We start from the raw sequence: 23,562 nt of genomic DNA, 5'->3' as shown, positions 1-23,562 counted from the left end.
CGGCATTTTCTCGACTTAGTTGGTGTCTTACACAGCTGGATTTGGCGGCCGCTTTCTGAACACGCGATCAGTTCGCTTCGCCACGAGACACGTGGTATGTTCAATTGACACTGTCTTGGTGGTGGTGGTGGTGGTGCATTGAATTGGATCAAGTAATTGTTTGAATGCGCAGTGACAAAGGCCATAGTGCTTCACACCAGAGCCACGACTTTCTTAGACCTCGCCAGCGGTAGAGAGGTGTTTGTTGTATTAAGCTCCGGAAAACCAGCTGGACACGGGTCGCAAGCCCCGGGAAATCCGGCGAGGCGGAGCTCACAACCTCCCGTCCGCTGCAAGAAGCCGACGACATTCTTGAGACGTTGCACAGCGGCTGATACAGACTCTTGAGATGGTAGAGAGAGACAGCAGGCAGTCTCTGGCACACGAACACGTATCATAGCACATGGCGTGGAATATGTGTTCCCGTACACACAAAACTTGACGAGTGAGAGTGACCGTGCTTTGGGACAAGGCCAACCAGCGCCATTCTCCTCGTCCGAGGGGCGGAAACATCTCCAGCAGCAAGGCCAGAGCTAGGTGGTCCACCCGCCAGCTGGTGTTGTTCTCTCCGCCACAGTTCACATGTGAAGCAGGCGCCCACGTGACTGAACCGTCTTCTCCCATGGCAGCCCATAACTGGACCGTCATGCACCACGGTTATGGAGGGTCGAGTCGTGTCCCACCAGGCGGGGGAACAAATCCTGGAAGGAGATTGGGATGCATACATAGTACTGTAATCCCAACGTCATGAAGATCATGGCATCGCTCCACCACACAGCCAGCCCCAGATCGTCACCAGTCTTTGCCCCACACAACGTCAACCCTTTTCTATGATGCTTTCACGACAGCGACAATGCCGGCGGCAGCAGCGTTCATAGGTTCAGAAGCTGTTCCTCCCGGGAAATTCTCTGCCTCACCAAGGGGGGGGCCCGTGTCACAATGCGCCTCTAGGGAATAAAACGGACGCCAGAGTTCAGCTTAGTCTCCCATCTCGCAGGACGCATGTCACCCCATGATCGTGGAGGCACAGTTTGGTATCATCTAGACACAAAACGAACTAGACCGATGTGAACCCTTGAGGGATGCCAGAATAAGCGGGAGGGTTGCGTTGGACAAAAACGGAGAGATGGTAATAGAAAGAGAGAGAAACGGCTGCACCAAATGTTCTCCTGCCCAATTCGGCTTTCTGGACCACCTCATTGGTTGCACTGAGCGTCTACGTACAAAAACGGACTGGTTAGGGTGTGGTTTATTTTGTTGTATAGCTAGGGTTCAATTTGGTTCTTTCTTTACCACCTGCCACCACGTTGTACAGACTCGATGACCTTCCATATTAGATTGATTGGTTGCGGATTTTGACTTCCGACAATGGAGGTGGTGAGAAACGTCACCAAAAAGTGAGTACGTACTATAGTAACAGGTGTGTTGGGCGGATCCGCAACCCCGGAAAGAGACGGGAGGAATAATCATCTTCCCCAGATGATTGTTTTTCTGGGGTTTCGTGTGGCCACTTGTGGGCTTAAATTTTTTTGGGAATCCTTCTTTTTCTTTTTGGGATGGATGCGGGGGAGTATAGGAGGGGAGGTGTGTTCTGGTGGGCGGGCGAGCGGAGCCCCTAAGAAAAGGATGAGGATCTTGGATCTTGGAAGAAGGAGGGGTGTGAACGTTTTTGAGGGTGGGCGTTCCCGGGCACGCGGGAGCCAAAATCCAATCGGCCAGCAGGCACGGCGGAAGTTGACCGAACTCTTGACGAGGCCACACACAAAGGAGGGATGGGCTAACGTGAAACTGTCTCCCACACCATGTGGGGGAAAAGAAGACCCAAAAGCAGACCAAAAGAAAAGAAAACAAAAGGGCTGCATGAACGAAATTATCTCGGATTTGGTGAGAGAGGAAAAGAGGCGGAAAAGAACAAGGGCGTGCAGGATGAAGTCTTCTCCGCGAGCCGAGGCCGGTCGGCGAGAGACGGTGTAGGATCGGAGATGGGCATAGTGTACTGTACGAGAGAGAATAAAAGTAGAGTAGACTGTACTATGTATGATAAGATAAAGACACACGAAGCAGGCGTAATCTCACCCCCTGGAAGGTAGGCACATTAGATCTGAGGCCGAGAGGCGCGAAGTTGCATACGCGCCAAACAGCAGTCCAGATCGTATGAATCCACAGTGTCGGGTTGTGGGTTGATCGTCGAGGATAATTCAAAACGAGTAGAAATGCAAGACGGGTGACATGGAGAGGGAGTGAAGAATAGAACACACACACGCACACACAAAATAAGAGATAAAAGGGAAAATGCCAACGTGACCTTTGGACAGGTTGAGTGTGTCCGTCCTCCACAACAGGATGGACTAGGTCAATCAAGCCCCCCCCGCCCCCCTTGCCACGATCACATGCCTTGAAATTTTGACGCCAGAGTATCATGTCTGGGGCCCTCATCAACGCTGTAAAAAAGCTGCTACATTCATCTCCACTCCTTCTTTCTTTCTGGGCTATATACTTTTAGTACAGTACCATGTACGATGCGACTATCCTCCTGCCAGGTCAGACCCAGCGAGGGCGCCGAGGTCAGGTTCCTTGACCAGGTGACGATCAACCAGCTGATGACACCCTGACCTGGCAGGGCGGCTCTGTGTCGACGTTGGGCCTGGAAAACTCGCCCTACTAGTCTTGGCCCTGGGGAAGCCTGGGGAACCCTTAGTTGGTGGGTGGGTGCGTATTTGGCCCGCCCCTTAGGCGTCCCCCCCTTCCGGCACATTGAGCCCCTCAAGGTACTTGGTTGCAAAGCTCACGAGGGTGTGTTACAACAGCGCATAAGCACGTTGGATTATGGATTGTACATATGACTGACCGACCGGATGGATGGATGAATAGATGGATATCTCGACGAGAAGACAATGGACAAGTAATGTTCGATCCATCGATGATATGATCGATTGCCTGCATTTCGTGTTCCCTAAAAAAAACTTACTGAGAGAGTCCACATGCTATGCACTGTGGCCGAGGGCTCCGCAATCGCGACGAGGACTATGCTGGCTGGCCCCAGATTTTACCTCCTGGTCGTGCGGGCTTTGTTGTGTCCATCGCTGGTCCGGGGGGCCCATCAAAAGACGGTGCGTACCAATCGATTCATCCTCTGCCCCGGAACGGATCCGCTTTGATGGTAACGCTTGAGGGGTAGGTACTCTGTGGTACATCAGCGGTCAAGACCATTCACCACGCGCTCGACATGCAGCTTCGAAGTTGGTTGATTCTTGCCAATAATCCACGAAAAAAAAAGAAAGAAATAAGAAAAAGCTTAATAAAAAATCTCATGAGGAGAATGGGAGAGTGCGAAGAGGCAAACCATTTTCTGTAAATAGAAAACAGATGGGAATACTATAGAAAATCTAGAAATCTTAATCTTGGAATGATCGTCGAAATGGGCTCTTGGTCTGCTAAGAGCGCGAGGTACCGCGAGGTACAGTGCCCAGATACAAAGCGTCGGGCCTGAGTACTGTGGTACCACGATACGTACTAGCCGTAGTACCCCAGGATCCTGGGCCCCCTCGCCAAGCCAAGAAGGAAAGAGGGACCGTGGAGCAGCACTTTTATAATCTCGAACACCTCGCTCGTTATTTGTTACTTTCTTCTTCTGGTTTCTTTGGCCTTGGACTAGATCGGTTTTCCTTTCCTTTGGTTGTTACATCGCGAGCACTTCACAAAAATATACGAAGGTCATATTGGGTCGTCGTCGTCGTCGTCGTCGTCGTCGTCGTCGTCCAACTTCAACAGTCAACGTGTGTATATCCATGAGACATTTTCCACCTACTCGCAACACACATCTGAGACCCGTATATGCCTCTTCTTTCTCTTCCTCTTTTATCTCTCAAGAAACGACCTTATGAAATAATTGTCGGGTGATACCCCCTCTAGCATTTTGTTCAACGGTTCCACATACTTCCAACCTGAATTTCAGGAAACATACTTTACAAACCTTCTTCTCATCAAGGTAGACCTCCGGTGTGTATCTGTGCGTGTGTCAAAGCAACCACAAGGCATTAGTCGGGTGCAACGTGTGGACCTATGAACCAAAATCACTACCCAGCGCCATAACATGGTATTTTCCAGTCAGGACCACAACACGCGACTGATCGAATTATAATGGAGACCGATCAACTCATGGAGCTGTTACGAGACGCCGGCCACAAGCAACTGGCCGCCGATCACCCTCATCAGGACGACGATGTCGCCATGGCAGAGTCCCCAAGCCAACATGACGAGGACTCGCCTTCTGAACAGGCAGCCTTTACGCCTTCTGACACCGGTGCGGATGGCCCCCCCGAGTCCTCCTCCTCCTCCGCCGGCGCCAGCTCGGATGCCACCTCCAAGAAGAGGAAGAAGTCGTCGGCTGAGACGGATAGGCCCTCCAAGCCCGTCAAGAAGCGGGCGCCGCAGGCCTGCCAAGAGTGTAGGAGCCGCAAGGTTCGCTGTGACTACAAGGAGAAGGACGGATACGTGACCAATTATCCTTGTGGGAATTGTCGCCATGCCATGGTGCAGTGCATTATTCCTCCCAGTAAGAGAAAGAGGTGAGTCCCCCATCCTTCCCTGTCTTTGGGCCAGCTTTGATTTATTCTTCTCTCTGTTCAAGCCTCTTCGAAAAATCTAACATTTCTCTAGGCGCCAGACTCAATCTCTGCTCTCCAAGCCCTCTATCCTACCAAACCCAACACCTACAATCTCCATCGAAACTGGTCTGGTGGCGGGTGACGATGCTTTACAGCGAGCGCGTGACTCGTTCTCGGAGATGAGCGGTCAGGGTGCACAAGCAGCAGTACAGCCTTGTAAGCGTGTCCCCCCCCCCCCCCCACCACTTCCGGCAGCCCGACCTGCGTCAGGCATTTTCACATGTCAATGCCAAGGGTCGTCGCACCCACATCATGGTCAGGTTACTTACTCACTACCCACTTGAGCAGGTCGGACGTACGCCGGTGGATCAGCAGTAACACAACTCCCTTGGGGCCCGACCGAAGAATCCCAGGCATGGCTTGCGCTTGTGCCGCCGCACGTGAGGCTGCCGGCCGCAGGGAAGATCACACGTGAAGGCCTGCAGCATCTGCACCAGATGGGCGCTCTGGAGCTGCCTGATGTGACACTCGAGAGACAGTTGTTGCTGGCATACATTGAACATGTTCACCCTGACTTTCCTGTGCTGGAGCTTCACAATTTCATCCGGCGAGTCAGCGATCGGAATGGACGGCATGGACAGCTCAGCCTCCTCCTCTACCAATGCGTCATGTTTGCCGCATCGGCTTTCGTCGAGTCTGCACACGTGACGGCGGCTGGCTTCAAGAATCGCAGGGCACTAAGGCGCTCCATCTTCCAGGCAGCAAAGCTGCTTCATGATTTTGACTACGAAAACGACAAATTTGTCCTCGCTCAGTCGTCGCTGCTGCTGTCCTTTTGGTACGACGCCCCAGATGACGCCAAAGAGACGTGGTATTGGTCTGGCATCGCCATCTCGCAGGCCCAGGCCCTCGGGCTGCACCGGACAAACGTGAGCAACAACATCGACCCAGTGAGGAGGAGGCATCGCAGGAGGATATGGTGGTCCTGCGTCATGCGAGACCGGCAGATCGGCCTGGGGATGTCCCGGCTCATCAGGATCAAGGATGAGGACTTTGACCTCCCCATGCTGGAAGAGAACGACTTCGAGATCGAGGTCCTGGCAGACAACCTGTTGGTCTCCCGGGAGGACTGCCCCGTCCTCTTTGACGTCGGGATGCAGCAGGAGCTGGCCGAGATGTGTGTGGAGAAGGCCAAGCTGTACGTGCTGGTCGGGCGTGTGCTGAGGGCCGCCCAGTCATTCCAGGATGCCACGAGCACCCGCACGAGCTCGACGCCGGCGACCATCGTCGACAACCTGCAGACCCTTGACAAGGTCCACCGCGAGCTCGCCGCATGGGCCGCGGCGCTCCCACCGACGTGCCAGTATCGGACGTTAGAGCGCTGGGATGTCGAACACGGCCGCACACCGGTCGCGATGCAGCGCAGTCTCTTGCAGATGCTCTACCAGACCACAGTCGGGAAGATCTACCACCCCTTGATCCGCCCCCTCCGCATCCAAGAGTCGAGGCTGGACCCAGCTGCCGAACAGCACATCTCCCTAGTGGCTCGCCAGAAGTGCAAGGGCGTTGCGGCCGAGATCACTCGTGTGGCCGGGGAGATGCACGCGCTAGAGCTGGACAGGTATTTCCCAACGACAGGAGTGACAGTGATCATGCCGGCCATGCTGGTCCACCTACAGGACGTCAGTGACCCTGTCAAGGCAACACGCGAGGAGGCGCAGAGGGGCTTCGACACGTGCATGAAAGTACTGCAGACGCTTCGTGAGACGTATGCGGCGGCCGAGTACGCAGCCATCTTCATGGACAACGTCATCAGGAACAAGCCTGGCGTAGACCGACCAGCGCCACCAGCGCCGGCCGCCGCCGATACTATGAATGGCGCCAGCATACTGCCAGCCTCGGGCCACTCACCTCACCAAGCGGCAGCCCTGGGAGGAGGCCTAGCCTTTACAAACGGATACGCAGCGATGATGCAGCCGAGGCAGATGGGGAGCCTGTCGCACCAGCCGGCACACAACACTAACAACAACAATTCGCTGCACCCTGAAATGAGCGCGATGGGTCTTGCTACGATGCCCATCATCACACAGTCGCCGTTGATGGGTGGCCTCGAAGCGATGCAGATGCCCATGGGGACGTTGGGCCCGCAGACACTGGCACAAGAGATGGCACAACAGGTGACGGCGAACTCATGGCCTGTGGACATGATGTCGCACGAGCACAGCTCGGATGCATCGGACTCGATGTCGCCCGGGACGTCCACCCACACCCATGACGCGGGCCACCATCAAGAGGAAGATATGTCCGGGGCAGCGTTTGGCATCGTGCCAGGCGACATCTCTGCAGAGGGGCTTAATTTTCCGCGGCTGGATGATGGGTGGCAGAACTGGCTCAACTTGCCCCCCGAGCTGGAGCTGAATGAGCACGACAGCGCTGGCTGGGTTGCCGTCTCGGAGCATATAGAACCTGGGTCCTTGGAGCCCCACGGAGCGGAGGTTTTCTCATGATCATTGCATTTTATTGTTACACAAGGACTAGAGAGGATAAAATTACGCCCATGTATGACGGGACTCTTCCCCACGCCATTTGGCTATATACTTTTTTTGGGTCTACTGGCTGGCACTGGTTGAATATTCGTCCTCTTCTTTGTCTTTTTCACCTTCGAAAATTTTGCACGAATACAAAAAGCGATGAATGAGATGGTTGTTTTTTTTTTTTTTTTTTTTGGGTGGGAATTTCATTTCCCTCCTGCTTCTGGCGGCTGGTTGGCAAATTGTTGTTTATTGTAAAGCCATGATGACGGAAGTTGCAAAAACGTGGGCGAATCGGTGGGTGGAAGGATGGGCAGCTGGAAGCCGCGTTCTCCTCGAAAACTGAACGACAAGGGCGGCGAGGTGTACCCGCAAGGAAGTATCTGGCACATCAGGATTTCGTACTGCATATAGCTTTGAAATCGGAATGCTCGCTGTGAACAAGACATGAGCGACGTGGCACTGCTCGCGTGGACCGTGCAAATTCCGTCCATTGCATTCTCAAACCGTACATGCCGCTACAGCTGGTCATGCATGTTCTGGACTGGGGGCGAGGGGCAGGATGAAGAGTACATCGGCTCGGTTGCCGGCCGCCCCAGAGCCGTACTGCGGTCTAGTAGTAGTACTAGTATTATGGGACCTGGGTACCATAGTAAGAAAGAGAGTGAGAGAGAGTGAGAGAAGAGAGAAGCTCAGCTCGACGATGGATACTCCTCATCCTCCCCCCCACACAGCTTCACATCCGGACGTACCACAGCGCTGCCCTGGCCCCGCCGGTGGACCATCCTGGGCGAGAAGGTGGGTACAGGAACACTTCGAGACCAGGAACGTGGACAACAGCAGCCCACTCGGTGCTGGGCAAGCCCTGGATTTTGATCTCATCTTGCATGGGGAGAGCAATCCTTTCCCCTTGCACCCCTCTCCCTCGCTCCGTAGCGTGCCACGCTGCCACGCAGGAACAGCACACGACTCACACATTCTTTGCATGTGAAGGAGGGGATTGATTCATCTAACAAAAAGATATGTGCTGGGCAGTGCAGGGCTGGCGTTGACACTTCATACACACACATACCCCCCTCTCTCTGTGCCAATCTGCTGATAGTACCCCTGCACCGTGGGCTTCTGATAGGGAGAAACACTAAACACGTGCTGTCGTGTCTGTTCTGTCCTGAAGTAGCCGCGCGAGCGAGCGGATGTTTCCCATGACAAACCAGGCCAAGTCGTATGGATCCTGAATACTTGATGGAAAGGCTGCAGACACAAACAACACATACATACTCGGGTACTTTGTGCAACGCGATGCAAGATTGTTGTGGGAAAGTGTTTGGGTTTTGGGCTATCAATAATTAATCAAATTTCGCCATTCGTAATGAGACTGGCTCGTTCTGGGAGATCAAGGAGATCCACCAGAAATTTCCTTCTGGTGAGTTCGGTTGTTGTGTTTTGATGGTGTCAGGTTTGAATAAGACGGCGAGAAGAAGTATAAAATAAAAAGAGAGAAAGAGAGGCCCCATTGTGAAGGACCCTGAGATCTTACAAAAAGTTTTCATCTTGGAAATGAATATGTGGCTATTTTTACGCGCATAGTTGAGGGAGACTTGCAAGTTGCACGGACATGGTATTGTGGTGGGTGCGATTCTATAATTTATAGGTGGTATGGTTTATTTTCAGGGGGTTTTGCTTGCCCTGGGCCGCATAATGCGACAAGGGTGGCGCGACAAAGAATAAGCTGCAACACGTCGAGTAGCCGCTGCCTTTTCTGGGTTTCTGACTTCCCGACTGGTTCTCCAACCAAACTACGTACCCTCCCTCCTCTCTTGCCTCGTCAAACCTCGTTGGTTGACACCACATTCTCTTCCCTTTTTGTTTGGTTTCTGGCGTCTCGTCTACTGTCACTCTCTTGTCTCTTGTCTCTTTTTATCTCTACTCTCCTTGTACGCGTGATACGGAGACTCTGTATCCACACAGAGCAGCGCAAGGTGCACCAGCTGGTCCATCCTCCTCCTCCTCCTCCTCCTCCTCCCCCCCTTCGATGAGTTCGGACCCTCGTGCCTAAGTTTCTCCTTCCAACCAGGCAGCGCAGCCTTATTTCTCATCCAGCTGAAGAGGAGTCAGGGTGCCCATCCCGCCCTTTCCACCCCTCCCAACCCTCCCTCCTCCCTTACTTTACAGAGAGCAACCTACCTTTGTGTGTGTTGTGCGACAGAGTCCACCTCACCAACCCAGCCTCGTTGTCTCTCGTTTCAACTGCCACGCAGCAAATCGCGGCTAAGCCTTCACAATCAACTTTGTCTCACGTCTTGGGCTGCCTACAATACATCATACTGCATCTTGAAGGGGCTCTCAGTCCTCACAAGACACGTCGCTCTTTATCCACTCTCACCTCAGGTCCTGCACAACCTGCATCTATCTCGGGCCTATCACGCGCGAAACCCCTGAACTGGAACTGGATTTCTGGATTCTGGAACCTGGGACGTGGAACCTCCAGCACGACAGAGCTGTTTGTCTCTCTCTCGCATGGTCTTTGTACCCTCTACCCTGTACCGTGTCGTACCGTGTTGTACCCGTACCACGACCAACAGCGCGCGCGACAGACGCCACCCATCCTATCCAGCCATCTATTCACCCTCCGATTGTCCGTGCTGAAAAAGCTGTCCGTCAAAGCCCTGCCGCGCCCTCTGCTTCTGCAGGAACCGCGCCAGCCATCTGCCAGCCATCGCATTGGGTCCTTTTCACTTGTGGCCCCTCTCCTGCCTGCTTCCCTCTGTTGGCCCCCGGCCCTGCGCATCGTTGGAGACAAGACAGCCGGACATAAGTATACAAAGAGGCTACGAGCGCGCAGTCTCAAAGGAGGGCGCCAGAAAGCCTGGGGCAAACCTTGGTCTTTGAGCTTCTCATCAACCAACCACCTTCACCCGCTCTAACTATGAGCCTTTCGAGGTTATTTGCATACAATCTTTCGTTCATAGGTTCATAAGAGCCACAGGGACCACACCGGCCATGCCTCGTGTGGACCACCACTCCCTACCACGACAACCAGACCATCGACATCTCTGACTCGTCCTGCAACTCCTCAACTCACCATGACCGAATCCCCCTCCATACACCCTCCGCCCCCCGGGGCCCGACTGCTGTTCGCGGGTCGACCCTCCCCGTCGGCCTCGCGTTCGTCTCTTACCATTACTACTACACAACGCCCACAATCCTCCGACGACTTCATATCCCTCCTCTCTCCATTGACCGCCGTGGATACGTTCCGCGCCCCCACTGGGCCCCTGAAGGCTTGCATGGACGCCGCGACTCAGGCTGAGCGGAGCTTCGCCATGCGCGCCGCCGTCGCCTCCAAGAACATCTACGAGTGGCTCGACGAGCTGCGCGACTGGCCATGGCCTGCGCAAGGGGGCGCCGGCTTCCTGGCACCGGCTCCTCCAACAGATGCTATCTCCTCGGCGCGGGGGAGGTCTGGATCGCTGGTCAAGGAGGCGCAACACTACAACACACCTACAAGGGCTGACGAGCCATACATCGGCAGTCTCCCAGAGTCGGACGTGACGCGCTACGAGACGCGTCTTGACCAGATCCAGGCCGAGCTGGACAGGCTCGAGATCGAGGAGATCAAGAGCCATGTTCTACACAACCACATCATGCCGCTGTCCAGGCCCGGCGAACCCGGCAGCCCGACCCTGGAGCGCCAGCTTGGCCTAGTCTCCCTCGCGTCCTACACCAAGATGGACGACATGACCGCTGTCATCACGGCCACCGTTGTCCAGGCGCTGCCCAACCTCTCGAAGCTCATCCGGCTCATGAGCATCTGGAGCGTGCGCCTAACGGTTCTGCGGCGCATTCCCTCGTGGCTGGATGCGGTAGCTGATGCCGAGTCTGCCGTTCAGACGGGTTGGGCCACCATCAGGCCAGGGACAGCGTCGCAGGCCTTGGCGCTCTCCGCACGCGAGTTCGAAGTGATGAGACTGGTCCTTGACAAGAAGGTCGCAACCGCAGCACAGAGCCTCGACTTCATGCTGGACACCCTCGAAGGCCGGGACGATATCCTGCCGGATGAGATGCTTGATCGCATGGAGGCCGTGGAGCGCGACTTCTCCGAGTGGATCGCTGCCTGCGAGAGGAAGATGCGCGATGCAGAGCTTGCAGCTTTGAAAGAGCCTGTTGAACATGTTCTGCCCGAGAACTCTGAAGTTTCTTCGGAGGACGACTCCAACAACAAGGACGGCAATGCCGAGATCGGCACCGCATCAGATCTAGTGATCAGCATTGAGCACGTCAACGATGACGAAGAGCCAGCGAACAGCTCAGCTGATGAGCTAGACCGGCCTGTCCCGAGCGAGGAAGCGGACGGTGCCTCCAACGGGTCCCCAGCCATCGCCGTGACGAGCGACTCGGGCTCCGCCACCCGGAAGAGCAGTGAAAGCGGTGATGGAGCAATGACCGATCTGGAGCTCGACGGCGACAACTTCTCACTGGTCTCCAGTCAGGAAGGGTCTGACGAGTCGTCTCTGCCACAGGCGACACCGAGGAGCACTCTTTCCAAATCGTCTACCGGTGGTACCCAGGCACGACAGCAGGACCCGTCAATGACGCCGGAGCTTCTCCCCGTCAGCAGCAGTGGGCGGTCCCCACACACACCACCGCGTGAGACCAGGTCGATGTCGCTGCCGCTCAGCGATATGCCGCCCGTGCCTGAGGATCCGGAGGATGAGGACGAAGATGCTCTCCAGACACCCCTCACGTCGGTATACGATAGCACCCCAGCGCAGGAACTCGGAAGCCCCATCATACTCAGCGATCCGAACGGCGAAGAGGACCACCACATGCGACAACAGATCGCCGAGATCCTGGAGAACATCCCAGCCAAGATCCAGCTGTCTTCGAAGGCCACCTTCCTCAGCCACCTGAACCCGCCGGACCTCCAGCTGCCGTACACGAAGCCGAGGGGGGCAGCCGACAAGTCGGGCCGCAGCCGGTCCACCATGTCCTCCCGCGCCAGTACGCCAGCCTTCATGCTGGCCCCCGTCGCTCGGTCTCGGCAGCAGCGCGCCAACCAGGACATCAAGATGTATCACCTCTCGAGAGCGAATGGCGAGGCGCCGATCAAGCTGTTCATCCGCTGTGTCGGCGAGTCGGGTGAGCGGGTGATGGTGCGTGTCGGTGGGGGCTGGGCCGACCTGGGAGAATACCTCAAGGAGTACGCGATCCACCACGGGCGGCGATCCAACCGCGGGAGCGAGCAGCGGCTCGAGGTCCGAGACGTCCCACGCTCGACGAGCAGCATGAGCAGCCGAACCTCGGCCAGCCCGCCGGCCCGCCCGGGCCCCAGTCCTCAGAGTCGTCCCGGCTCGGCGGTCGACGTGAGCCCGATCTATGTAAAGAAGACCCGCAAGGCCAGCGCGGGCGAAGAGCTCCTGGGCCCTAGACTGGCCCCCCAGACACCTATTGCGTACGGCGCACCACGGGCCTCGGAGCCCTCCTCGGTGGACTCGGTCTCCGGCAGCACCGGCCGGTCGAGATCCAGCTCGCGCCTCAGCTGGACGGAGGAGGAGAGCTCGCTCGGCATGGCGGGCCCGCGGGGCTCAAGAAAGGAAATCCCCATCGAGAGCCTCGAGTGGGTCGAGAGCATCAAAAACAAGGTGCGGGCTGCCAGCGCCGGCTCGGACATCCCGAGGTCTGCGCCCAGCGAAGCCCACGGCTCAGGAAAGTTTGGTGAACTGGGAAAGGTTGGGGGAACAAAGCGGGTGTTCAGGAAGGCCACCTGATTGGGGGGAAAATAGGTACACACTACGGAAGGAAAACATGCTTGGTGTTTTGGCTTTTTGGCACTGACGGACGGTATTGGAGCGGAGCAACTATCACTTAGCATGCATGCGTGGAGCATTGTTTCTGAGCGAGGCTTTTATTTTGTGCCACGACCCGGGCAAAAGATACCACCTTTTCCTTTTGTTGCTATAGGAGCACTGGGGATTGATTTCGCTTTTCTTTGTTGCTTTTCTTTTTCTTTTTTTTCTTGGGACCCCGTCATGGCAAATACCCCCTTTTCGTTTTCTTGGGTGTTCATGTTACATATTATAGCACATAGCATACCTCACTGTTTCTCACCATTGCTCTTCCCTTGTGGAAGGCTGAGAAGTGGTAATGATACTGCGTCTTGGACGCCTATTACCAGAGATGGAGATCCTCTTTGTTTTGTGTGTGTGTGTGTGTGTGCTGTTACTGGCCGTTGGTGGCATGACTGAAACTCAGATAATCTGTGCCACTTTCGTGCGCAAGGATTGCCTTTTTAGGTTGCGCAAGTGAGGAGAGGAGGGGATTACTGCGGACATATGTAAAGTCCGTCAGAACCCCTCCGTAGGATGGTGGCATACGGGAGTTAGATTGGGTTCAAGGTGTGCAAGAACGCACAGGGGAAACATTCGAGAATCAATTGTAAACATTGCTCTCCTGCGCAACTCGTACCAGAATTAGTCTTACTTGGAAACTTCTATAGCAGAGACTCGATAGATCATCAACCATGACCACTCCCGAAAGGCTCATTTGCCTCGTCACGGGTATGTATTGAACCCCTCTTTTGATTTCCGACTGGACTGGGCCCCCCCCCCCCCCTTTTTTTTTTTTTGTGTTATGTTACAAACACACACACACACACTTACAAAAAATATACACATACACATAAGGCGCCAACCAAGGGATCGGCTACGAAGTCGCCAAGAGTCTGGCGACGACCTCGCGCGGGCCCAACGGCGAGGCATACCACGTCCTCCTCGGCAGCCGAGACGCAGCCAAGGGGCAGAAAGCGGTCGAGTCCATCCAGGCCGGCGGCGGCGGCGGCGGCGGGTCATCCATCACCCCGCTCCAGCTCGACGTCACGGACCTGGCGTCCATCCAGGCAGCCGCGGCGCTCGTGAAGAGAGACTTTGGGCGCCTCGACGTGCTGGTGAACAACGCCGGCGTGCTGTGCCAGGACGAGGACGTGGTGGTGGCGCTCAGGGCGGACCTGGAGGTGAATGTGGTGGGGGCCGCGGCGGTGACGGAGGCGTTCCTCCCGTTGCTTTTGGTGCAGAGAGACGGCGATGGTGGTGCTGGTGGTACTGCTGCTGCTGATGAGGAGGAGCGGCGGGTGGTGTTTGTGTCGAGCTCGATGGGGTCGTTTGCTGGGGCGGCGGACCCTGGGTCGCGGTATTATCGGGCTGTCACGGGGTCTAGTCCGCTTGAGTATCGGGTGAGCAAGGCGGCTTTGAATATGTTGATGTTGGAGTATTGGAAGCGGTATGGGGCGGAGGAGAGATGTGCTGTGAGGGGTGACAAGGAGGAGAAGGAGAAGAAGGTGGTGGTGAGGGTTTGGAGTGCGGATCCTGGAGTGAATGCTACAAACTTCATGGGGCCGGGACGGGCAGAGATGGCGAGGGAGAGGGGCATCCAGGGGCCTGAGGATGGGGCGAGGGTGGTGGTTGGGTGTGTGGTGGGGGAGAGAGATGGTCTGGAGGGCAAGGTTGTTGGCCGGGATGGGGTGCAGCCTTTTTAAGGCATGGTCAAAAAGGAGATGGACGAAGGTCGTTCTCATCGTCGGTTTGAATTTGTCGAGAGAGATTGAGCTTGCACCCACTCGGTATTTTCTTTCGAGTAGAAAAGGCCTGGATCGCGCTTGCTAGTACAATATTTGGAGGCCCCCACCTACTGCATTCGGAAGCAAGGCCCTTCATCTACCGCTCATGATTGGTTGTTGGGCATCCCCCGCAGTCAAAACCAATTCTGGTGAACAAGACAGACTTGGATCTTGTAGCCTAGGAGAAAAGGAGTGTGATGGTGTATTCATCTAGTATCTATATACAAATGAAGAAAAAGATTTATATATAAGTTCTTCAAATACACCGTTACCATACCATATCATACCACCTGCCCACCCACACACTACCCACACCAACTGTGCTCCATTAAACCCATTGGCATGCTTTTTATAAGCCGACCACTAACTATATTGCCCTCGACTGATTTGCCTAATTTCCCTCTAAGAAAATTCGGGAGGGTTGAGGCCGACAAAGGTGTAGTCCGTGCTGGTTGCATCCCCGATCGTGAAGGACACATTGAAAGGGTACAGCGCCGGCTCATACTGAACTCCGTACAGGCTCTCCAGGCTGGCGGTGAAGGTAGCCGCGCCGGTCTGGGCCGTGGCCGGGAGGGTCACGCTCTTGTTGTAGTTGCCATCGTAGTTGGAGTCGGCGACTGTATAAGAGCAGTGTTTTTGTTAGTAAGATGATCATATGGGATTTCTGGAGAGAGAGAGAGAGAGAAAGAGGAGGCTATGAGGCTGGGTCATTTGTCAGCTTACCTAGATCAAACGCCGTAATGAAGATGCCGAGACCGTAGTCGAGAGGGTTGGCGCCCGGGTTATACCCCACAGCTATGGACACGTCGGTCACGGACTGGATGTAGCCCTCGCCCTCGATGACCAAGTTGAACGTGTCGCCTGGCTTGATGGTCGACGGGATGCCGATGCCTCCGATCCTGGCCTGGACCAGAGAGAGGAGGGGGGCGGAGGCGGCGAGGATACTGGAGGCACGCATTTTGAAACGTTGTGTGAGTTCTTCCGGATAGGAGCAAAAAATGTCTGGACAAGATTTTAGAAGTTATCGAGATCCTCAAATAGAGATGTATGTGTCTTTTGTCTAATGTCTTGGATTTCTGCAGGTGACATCTGATTTCTCAGTCCAGAACCGTCGCCCTCTTTATATCCTCACACCTGCCTCCACCACCAGCCTGTCATCTTGTGAGACTCCCCAACAAATATCTGCTTAGCAACTAGGTCTTGTCTCTTTTCGGAAACGTTGTGCGAAGATGTCAAGTGTATACGAAAAAGCCTCAGCCTCGTTGCTTACTCCTCCCCCTCCTTGCCCAACCCCCCAGTCTCTTTCTCTCTCTCTCTCTCTCTCTCTCTCTCTCTCTCTCTCTCTTCCTCCCCACAAGCCTCTTCTCTCGGAAAGCAACGTTCCCTTCCAGGTTTCGTGTCTGGCAGTGTCTGAGAAATCCTCCGCGGGCTGCACTACCACTGCACCGCACTGCAACTTGCTGGGGGCGGCTTTTGCCTTGCTGCGCTTCCCTGCGGCGCTTCCGCGCTAAGGGCGCTAAGGTCTGACACATGGAAAAGTCAAAAATCACCTGCCACCCGCGGTTGCCCCTGGAAAAGCGAATCAAGAGGGTAGCATCGGAAAAACGGAAGAGTGACGCGCCCCCGTAGGGCTGATTAGATCGTCGTCATCGCAGCCTCTTCTCGGAAATGGCGGAAATGGCGGCGCGGTGCAAAGACATAAGTGGCCATGACCGTTTTTTTTTTTCGTCGGCAGGAACAACAGCTGAGAGGGGCGCTGGCCCTAGTCACCTCGTATTGTGAATACCTCTGGCTGGGTTGTAGTCACCATATTGAACACCAGAGGCGGTGAGAGTTTACTGATCTGGATCGACACGACAAATCAAACTTACGGGAAGAAGGTGGAGGAAAAGAAGGAGAAGGATTGTAGAGGTGAGTAATCGACAAAGTCAAACTTTCCTTGTTCTAATTCCTTCTTTCTTTTTAAGGAGGGGGGGGGGATTACCTAAGACAACCCTAACCCTCAGGTATCCCTGGGACCTCGGCTTTTCTTTGGACAGTTGTTCCCGTCCTAAAGAGGAAAGCAGCTGGACCCTGGCTGCGATAAGAGATACAGTAGCTTGTGACATGTATCGCGTGCCAACCTCCCGAATAACCCCCGTCATTGCCCATCGCTATCAGACTTCCCCCGTTCAACCATTTTCACGTCTCACACTCCCTTCAAGCCCGATTCTCTTTTCCTCTCGTTGAAAGCGCTTTCGTTCTCACAACCTCTTCATATCATCTACGGCAAGTCTCGGAAGACTTCCCACAAAAAAGGTCACAGGATGGTTAGAAGCAGAGCCGAAGGCAGACAATACGATCCAGCCGGCCCGGCGCCGCCGCCGCAGCAGCAGCAGCAGCAAGCCGTTCGAGGTGGCGTGTATGCCCTCTCAAACCTCTCGTTAGAGTCTGCTCATAACGTGACCTCGGCCGCTTCAACATACAACATGCCTCCCCGTGCCACCTCTCGCGTCGCCAGCACCCAAGACGCAGGGCACCACCATCCTCCACACACGCCGACTACCTGCGATAAGCCCGAGGCCTTCACCAAACCATTCTGCGAGTTCCTGACTGAGAACCCGACGATATTCCATGCCGTGGGTTATTTTAAGAAGGAACTAGGCCTCAAGGGCTTCGTCGAGGTAAGTGTCACTGGCCCATTTTCCAAATATAAAGCCACCAGCGAAGCCGTCCCCCCCCCTCTTTTCCTCTTCTTTGCCCGAGACTAACACCCTCGACACAGCTTCCCGCGCGAGACGACTGGTCCGAAACGATCAAGCCCGGCGGCAAATACTACGTTACTCGAAATGGGAGCAGTATGGTGGCCTTCAAGGTCGGCAAGGCCTACAAGCCTGGCCATGGCGTGGCCATGATCGCTGGACACATCGACGCCCTGACCGCGAAGCTCAAGCCCGTGAGCAAGAAGCCCACCAAGGCCGGCTACGTGCAGCTTGGTGTTGCCCCGTATGCCGGTGCTCTCAATGAGACATGGTGGGACCGAGACCTGAGCATCGGCGGCCGCGTCATCGTCCGTGACACGTCGACCGGAAAGACTGCCCAGAAGCTGGTCAAGCTCGGCTGGCCCATCGCCAAGATACCCACCCTGGCACCCCACTTCGGTGTCGGGATGCTGGGGTCGCAGAACAAGGAGACGCAGGTCGTGCCGGTCATCGGCTTGTCAACGGGTGCGGAGGAGGCCGTGGGCGAAGTCGGCACCTTTGTGGCTTCGCAGCCGCCGAAGCTGGTGAAGCTCATCGCCTCGGAGCTCGGCATCTCCTCCCAGGACTACAGCTCCATCATCAACTGGGAGCTCGAGCTGTTCGACCACGTACCAGCGGTCCTCAGCGGTATGGACAAGGAGTTCATCTCCGCAGGCCGGATCGACGACAAGCTCTGCTCCTGGGCCGCCCTGACGGGTCTCGTGCTGTCCGACGACGCCGAAACCGATAGCGGCATCAAGATGGTTGCGCTGTTTGACGACGAGGAGATTGGCAGCTTGCTCCGGCAGGGCGCCAAGGGAAACTTCCTGCCTTCTGTCATCGAGCGGGCCGTCGAGGCCCTGACAGCTGACGCCGGCAAGACGTTTGGGCCCGGCGTCATCGGCCAGACCTATGCGCGCTCGTTCCTCGTGTCGGCCGATGTCACCCACGCCGCCAACCCCAACTTCCTCGAGCGGTATCAGGGCGAGCACCTGCCTTTGCTCAATGTGGGCTTGGTCGTCTGCCAGGACAGCAACGGCCACATGACGACGGACAGCGTCAGCACGGCCATCTGCAACCGCGTGGCCGAGCTGAGCGGGTGCACGAACCAGCTGTTTATGATCCGCAACGACTCCCGCTCCGGAGGCACCGTTGGCCCCACCCTGTCCAGCATGATGGGTGTCAGAGCCGCCGATGCCGGGCTGCCGCAGCTCTCGATGCACTCTATCCGTGCCACCACGGGTGCTCTTGACCCCGGGCTGGGCGTGAAGTGGTTCAAGGGATTCCTGGACCAGTGGGAGGCAATTGATGCTGAATGGGATCACTGAGGAGCCCTCTGATTGTCTTTTTCCTCATTAACACACTCTTTGGGTTGAGAGGAACATGAAATCTAGATGGTGATTTCTTTTAAAGCGTATACTAAAGATGCATTAGACGTCATGTCATAGTAGAGACAGCTTCCACGTGAAGATTACTTGGATGTAGAGATAGATTGGAGCACAGGCCTTGTTATTTATTAGGATACATGTGCATATATATATATTTTTTTTTCCATAGGGATTTCTCTCTTGGATGCTAGGCACACTTCAATAGGGTAGTGATTTTGAATGAAGAGTGTTTCTGTGTGCCCTTTTGACAAGTAGCCAAGCAAGCCTAATGGGCACAGTGATGAATGGGCTTGCTGCTGGCATCCCTGCATGGGCCCCACTGAGCTTGTATTCTAACATCACCACCATCACCACCTCTTCCTCCTCCTCCAACAACCACAACATCCACAATACAATTTCCAGCCTTCTCCTTTCAAATTCATTATCCTTAAAATTCACACAACCCACTCAAGGTTTCAATTTCCCTCCCATTTTCATCTTTCTTTTTCCATCATGCCGCCCCTCGAAGTCCCCGTCTTCTCCTCCTCTTCCGCCCACCTCGCCATCTCCGCCGGCGCCCACCGCCTAGAACTCAACCGCGCCAACTCCTACCCCCAGGGAGGCCTCACGCCTTCCCTATCCGACCTCGAGGCCCTCTCTTCTTACTCCACTGTGCCGCTGCGTGTCATGATTAGGCCGCGTGGGCCTCCACCACCACTGGTAGGGGAGGACGACAGTGGCAGCACGACGACGACGACAACGACGACGCCGGACTTTATCTACTCTGATGCTGAGATGGAGGAGATGAGGGAGAGGATCAAGGAATTTGTGGGGTCTGGGTTGTTGAGGAGGGAGAGAGGGGATGGGTTTGTTTTTGGGGTGTTGAGGCGGATCTTGGAGGACAAGGGAAAGGCGGTGGTTGTCGTGGATGTGGAGAGGAATCGGGAGTTGGTTCGGTTGGCAGGGGGGTTGGCGTGTGTCTTTCATCGAGCGTTTGTATGTTCCCGTGCGTATCTTTGTGGAAAGGGAGCCTCTGAGTTCTCCTTCTGCTCTTGATATGGTCATTTTCTCAACATCTACCCTTCCTCCTATCCGTCCCCTCCACAACTTGTCCCCTTTCCTCCGCATCTACTACATACAAAGTTAACCACCCCACCTTCTCCAGGACGACATCCTAGGCACCCAAGGCGCCACCCCAGAAGAAGCCCTGGCCGACTTACATCACTGCGGCTTCCACGGCCTACTCACATCCGGCGGCCCAGGCTCTGCAGCAGACCACACCGAAACCCTGGCACGGATCGTCCGCTCCGCCCCGGAGCGGATCAGGGAAGTCATCATTGGTGGCGGTGTGAGGGGGCCGAATGTTCAGGTGCTTAGGGAGGCGTTGCTGGGCGGAGCGCCGCCACCTGGGACGGTCGAGGTGTGGTTCCATTCGTCGTGTCTTGCGAGCCCGAGGGAGGGGGATGTTGTGGATGGGGAGGAGCTGCGGGCTATTTTGGCAGGGTTGATGTGAGAGAGACTGGGGGAAAGGCATGTGATGGAGCTATTCTTCTTGTCATGTGGGAGTGGGAAGGCTTGTAGGGAAGGATTCACAATCTTTTTCAGCAGTATTGAAATGTGACGGGCGTGCGAAGAAGGTACGATATTACCGTGCTTTGAAAGTTATGCTCTCGTTCTCGAGGCAGAGTAGAAAGCTTTACGCAAAGGTTTTCAGATAATATCCTACCATAAGACAATACAGTGATTTGGGAAAGAAAAGGGCTCAATAAGTTAGTTTCTCTGAGAGTGAAGGAAATGGCACAGTGGTATCTGAAGAAACCCCAAAGTCCTTCTAGACTACTCCTTCATAACACCTTTTATGCGTAAAGAAAAGACAAGACATGGGTATCTCAACTCCTTGCTCCTCCAAACTCCTTGCATGACTTCTCCATTAACTGAAGAAAAACGTTTTGAGACGAAAAGAAAGGAAGAAGAGGGGGAGGCAAGCAACCTCGAAGAAATGTGCCGGTAAATGAGCACCCACAGCGAACAGCGACAGTCAAGTGCACTCGCGAACGCTTCATCCATGCCATATAAAGAAGGAAAGAGACAGACCAGCGGCAGCCTCATCCTCTGACTCCACCTCATGCCCCTCCTGGCTCTCCTAGCCGGCCTCCCAAAGCAGGCTGTACCATGCCGAATCAAATTGCAAGGAAAGCGACAAGAACGCCACAACCATAACAAGGCTCTCGAAAACCTTGGCTCCACCACGGGTGAGAACACCCCCTCTTCATCCGGTTACCACCTTGATGATATGAGGCGGGGAAGAGAGGAAGGGGGAACAAAGGAAGGGCTGATTTTGAGAAGCCGGAGCTGCGCCACCGCCGCCGCCGCCCTCATTCTCAGACGCCGAAACCGTGGTTGTCTCGACGGCCGTTCTGGCCGCGACGGTCGGCCATGCCCGGTGGGCCGGGAGCCTGCTCAAGAGGCAGACCAGACACCCCCATGGCCTCGTCGTCGTCGGGGAAGGGGTGTGCCTCCCAGTCCAAATCGCCGTGGGAGGGGAGCGACACAAAGTCCTCGGCGGACGGCAGCCGAGGGTACCACTGCTCGAGGGGTGTGCTGCGCTCCTCGGGCAGCGGCAGGAAGACGTTGTCGAGATTGACGCCGGGACGCGCTGCGTGGGCCCAGGCAGGAGCAGGGCTAGGGACATGAGGAACGTTGTTCAAGACGTTGCGGTCGATGACGACGTTGTTGTTGTTGTTGTTGTTGTTGTTGTTGTTGTTATTGTCCAGGCCACCGTAGCCCTGCTCCTCCTGGGCGACACGAGAGCGGCGGCCTCGTGCGACTCTCTTGGGTGGTCGGCCGGCTGGCGAGCGGCTGCGGTCGCTTCTCTTAGGCACCCGATCGACAGCGAGCGAGCGGCCACGAGCTCCTCCCTGGGCTCCCTGCTTCCCGTCGCCGTGGGTGCTGAAATTCGCAGCAATAAATTGCTGCAACAGAAGGTTATCGTCGACCTCCTGCAGGGCGCCAGCAGCTGGGCCAGGCAGGGCGCCGCCAACGTTGTACTGCTGGTTGGCATTGAAGCCAGCCAGGTTCAGCTGTTGGGCGTTGGCGTTGTCACACCCAAAAGCGCCAAGAGGGCCACCGTACCCGAACTGCTGGAGACCAGAGAAGACAGGCTGCGCGCTCATGTCGTGCAGTACGCCGGGGTTGATGCCCATATCGGATCCCCAGACGGAGGGATGCTGGGCCTCGTTGAAGTCCTGGTTCGCGTTGAAGGCGGCCCAGAAGTCGGGGTCCCAGTTGTAAGGGTACACACCAGCAGGAGAGGGCAGCTCGTCCCAGCCGCTGCCGTCATAGATGTCGGGCACCTGGACATTGGCCTCCTGCTGGGGGCCAGTGTTGTTGTTGTCGTCGCCATTGACGATGAGGCCGCCACCGTCGACATAGCCGACGTTGTTGTTGCTGTGGTGCTGAGCAGCAGGGAGGTCGGCGGCCAGATGGCCTATCTCAAAGTTGTTGTAGGCGGGCGGCTGAGGCTGATAGACATCCTGGTATTGGAGCCCCAAGGCGGCGCCCTGCCGTGGGAAGACGACGTTGCCGCCATCAATACCCTCAGCGGAAACTTCCCCAGATGCTCCACCGTTCTGCCTGTCACTGGCCTCTGGTTGGGCGGCAGCTGCAGCGGCGGCAGCAGCGGACGACGACGACGACGACGACGACGACAACGACAAGGCTACTGTGGCCAATAGGTCCAGTCCAGGAGCAGCAGATGCCACTCCTGACTGGGCCCCCGAAGCCACAGCGCCGGGTACAGGAGCACGAGATTCAGAAGCAGGAGCCTGAGCTCCAGATCCAGAAGCCCGAGCCCTAGACCTAGAGGCCTGCGTGGAGTTGTCCTGTTGGTCCTCTGGAGAAGTCATAGTTAGTCTACTGCACAGACATGTATGCCTGATGGGTTTTAGACGCGACTCTTACCAGCCATGTAGGCGTCGATATTGTTGAGCATCCGCTGATGCTTCTCAGACACGCGATTACCGCTCTGCTGGATGAGGTACTCGATGTATCCTCTGATTCTGGGTGGCGCGTTCTTGGACCACTTCTCTTGAACGTAGTTCTGGAAGTAGTGCTCGTCTAAAAAAAGAAACAAGAATCAAAAGAGTCAGGACAGAAGTGAATCGGTACAGAGAGGGAGAGGGAGCTGCAGCTGCGGGCGAGGGTCGAGGGGTGGGGCTGGCAGCTGTGAATGTCGATTAGGACGTTACTCACAGCAGCTGATGTTCGTGTAGCTGCGATTAAGAGGCTCACCCTGACGGGCTATCATCCCCTCGCGCATCATGACTGCCAATGGCTCCCAGCCTTTTTTGTCGTGGTGCCTCTTGGCCTGCTTTATGTCCTTGTCATTGCCTGGGGGCGCCTGAGGGACAACCTCGCTCCAGAAAAACTCCTCCTCCGGCACCGTCCAGTGTTTTCCAACCATGTTGTCGTCAAGAGGCGGGCGACAGGGAGGAACAAAGACAGTAGGAAGATGATGAAGAATGTCACAGGCGCAGAGGATAAACTCGCACGTGCTATTCTGTGCAAGCGTGCGAGAAGGAAGGGGAGGGCGTCGACAGTCTAACGGTCCGGGGAAAAGATAGAGACCAAGACAAAAAGGAGACAGAGAGACCGAAAGCAGAGGAGACGGGCAGCTTGAGAAGACAC

The 23,562-nt window shown here is 55.7% G+C and overlaps 8 protein-coding genes across 8 annotated transcripts; 5 read left to right on the top strand and 3 right to left on the bottom strand.

Annotated features, from left to right (window-relative positions):
• Window positions 1-4,269: 4,269 nt before the first annotated feature.
• On the top strand, window positions 4,270-7,153 carry M406DRAFT_336426 (uncharacterized protein; the record flags this gene model as incomplete). The annotated part of the gene is made up of 4 exons (XM_040921148.1): window positions 4,270-4,607; window positions 4,699-4,862; window positions 4,995-6,475; window positions 6,737-7,153. The coding sequence occupies 4 exons, from the start codon at window positions 4,270-4,272 to the stop codon at window positions 7,151-7,153; spliced, it is 2,400 nt and encodes a 799-aa protein (XP_040781816.1).
• A 542-nt stretch (window positions 7,154-7,695) lies between these two features.
• On the bottom strand, window positions 7,696-9,028 carry M406DRAFT_326271 (uncharacterized protein; the record flags this gene model as incomplete). The annotated part of the gene is made up of 7 exons (XM_040920064.1): window positions 7,696-7,783; window positions 7,930-8,122; window positions 8,152-8,156; window positions 8,250-8,335; window positions 8,452-8,513; window positions 8,715-8,815; window positions 8,982-9,028. The coding sequence occupies 7 exons, from the start codon at window positions 9,026-9,028 to the stop codon at window positions 7,696-7,698; spliced, it is 582 nt and encodes a 193-aa protein (XP_040781815.1).
• Window positions 9,029-10,260: 1,232 nt separating this feature from the next.
• Window positions 10,261-13,350, top strand: M406DRAFT_285642 (uncharacterized protein; the record flags this gene model as incomplete). The annotated part of the gene is made up of 2 exons (XM_040918630.1): window positions 10,261-11,340; window positions 11,698-13,350. The coding sequence occupies 2 exons, from the start codon at window positions 10,261-10,263 to the stop codon at window positions 12,943-12,945; spliced, it is 2,328 nt and encodes a 775-aa protein (XP_040781814.1). The 3' UTR covers window positions 12,946-13,350.
• Window positions 13,351-13,697: 347 nt separating this feature from the next.
• M406DRAFT_336424 (NAD(P)-binding protein) lies at window positions 13,698-14,708 on the top strand (the record flags this gene model as incomplete). Its single annotated transcript, XM_040921147.1, has 2 exons — window positions 13,698-13,734; window positions 13,861-14,708. The coding sequence occupies 2 exons, from the start codon at window positions 13,698-13,700 to the stop codon at window positions 14,706-14,708; spliced, it is 885 nt and encodes a 294-aa protein (XP_040781813.1).
• Window positions 14,709-14,988: 280 nt separating this feature from the next.
• On the bottom strand, window positions 14,989-15,837 carry M406DRAFT_320533 (uncharacterized protein). Its single transcript, XM_040919405.1, has 2 exons — window positions 15,513-15,837; window positions 14,989-15,406 (listed from the first exon to the last, which is right to left on the bottom strand). The coding sequence occupies exons 1-2, from the start codon at window positions 15,745-15,747 to the stop codon at window positions 15,192-15,194; spliced, it is 450 nt and encodes a 149-aa protein (XP_040781812.1). The 5' UTR covers window positions 15,748-15,837; the 3' UTR covers window positions 14,989-15,191.
• A 1,420-nt stretch (window positions 15,838-17,257) lies between these two features.
• On the top strand, window positions 17,258-19,010 carry M406DRAFT_285635 (peptidase M18, aminopeptidase I; the record flags this gene model as incomplete). The annotated part of the gene is made up of 2 exons (XM_040918629.1): window positions 17,258-17,452; window positions 17,554-19,010. The coding sequence occupies 2 exons, from the start codon at window positions 17,258-17,260 to the stop codon at window positions 18,835-18,837; spliced, it is 1,479 nt and encodes a 492-aa protein (XP_040781811.1). The 3' UTR covers window positions 18,838-19,010.
• A 391-nt stretch (window positions 19,011-19,401) lies between these two features.
• On the top strand, window positions 19,402-20,230 carry M406DRAFT_223576 (uncharacterized protein; the record flags this gene model as incomplete). Its single annotated transcript, XM_040915658.1, has 2 exons — window positions 19,402-19,872; window positions 20,042-20,230. Coding segments are annotated over 2 exons (660 nt in total), but the record flags the coding sequence as incomplete, so codon positions are not given.
• A 1,027-nt stretch (window positions 20,231-21,257) lies between these two features.
• On the bottom strand, window positions 21,258-23,338 carry M406DRAFT_326265 (uncharacterized protein; the record flags this gene model as incomplete). Its single annotated transcript, XM_040920063.1, has 3 exons — window positions 21,258-22,768; window positions 22,837-22,992; window positions 23,128-23,338. 3 exons carry the CDS (start codon window positions 23,336-23,338, stop codon window positions 21,258-21,260), a joined length of 1,878 nt encoding a protein of 625 aa, XP_040781809.1.
• Between the last annotated feature and the right edge of the window lie 224 nt (window positions 23,339-23,562).

The sequence above is a fragment of the Cryphonectria parasitica genome (assembly GCF_011745365.1).
Source record: "Cryphonectria parasitica EP155 unplaced genomic scaffold M406scaffold_1, whole genome shotgun sequence".
NCBI classification, from domain to species: domain Eukaryota; kingdom Fungi; phylum Ascomycota; class Sordariomycetes; order Diaporthales; family Cryphonectriaceae; genus Cryphonectria; species Cryphonectria parasitica.
Note: the sequence above shows the minus strand (reverse complement) of the source record. Positions and strands in the feature narration are given on the sequence as shown.

Excerpts from the sequence above, each read along its gene's own strand:
- M406DRAFT_320533 (XM_040919405.1), bottom strand. The coding sequence starts at position 15,747 with ATGCGTGCCTCCAGTATCCTCGCCGCCTCCGCCCCCCTCCTCTCTCTG. Across the intron at positions 15,407-15,512 it reads CATTACGGCGTTTGATCTAG|TCGCCGACTCCAACTACGAT; the intron begins GTAAGCTGACAA and ends GCTCTTATACAG.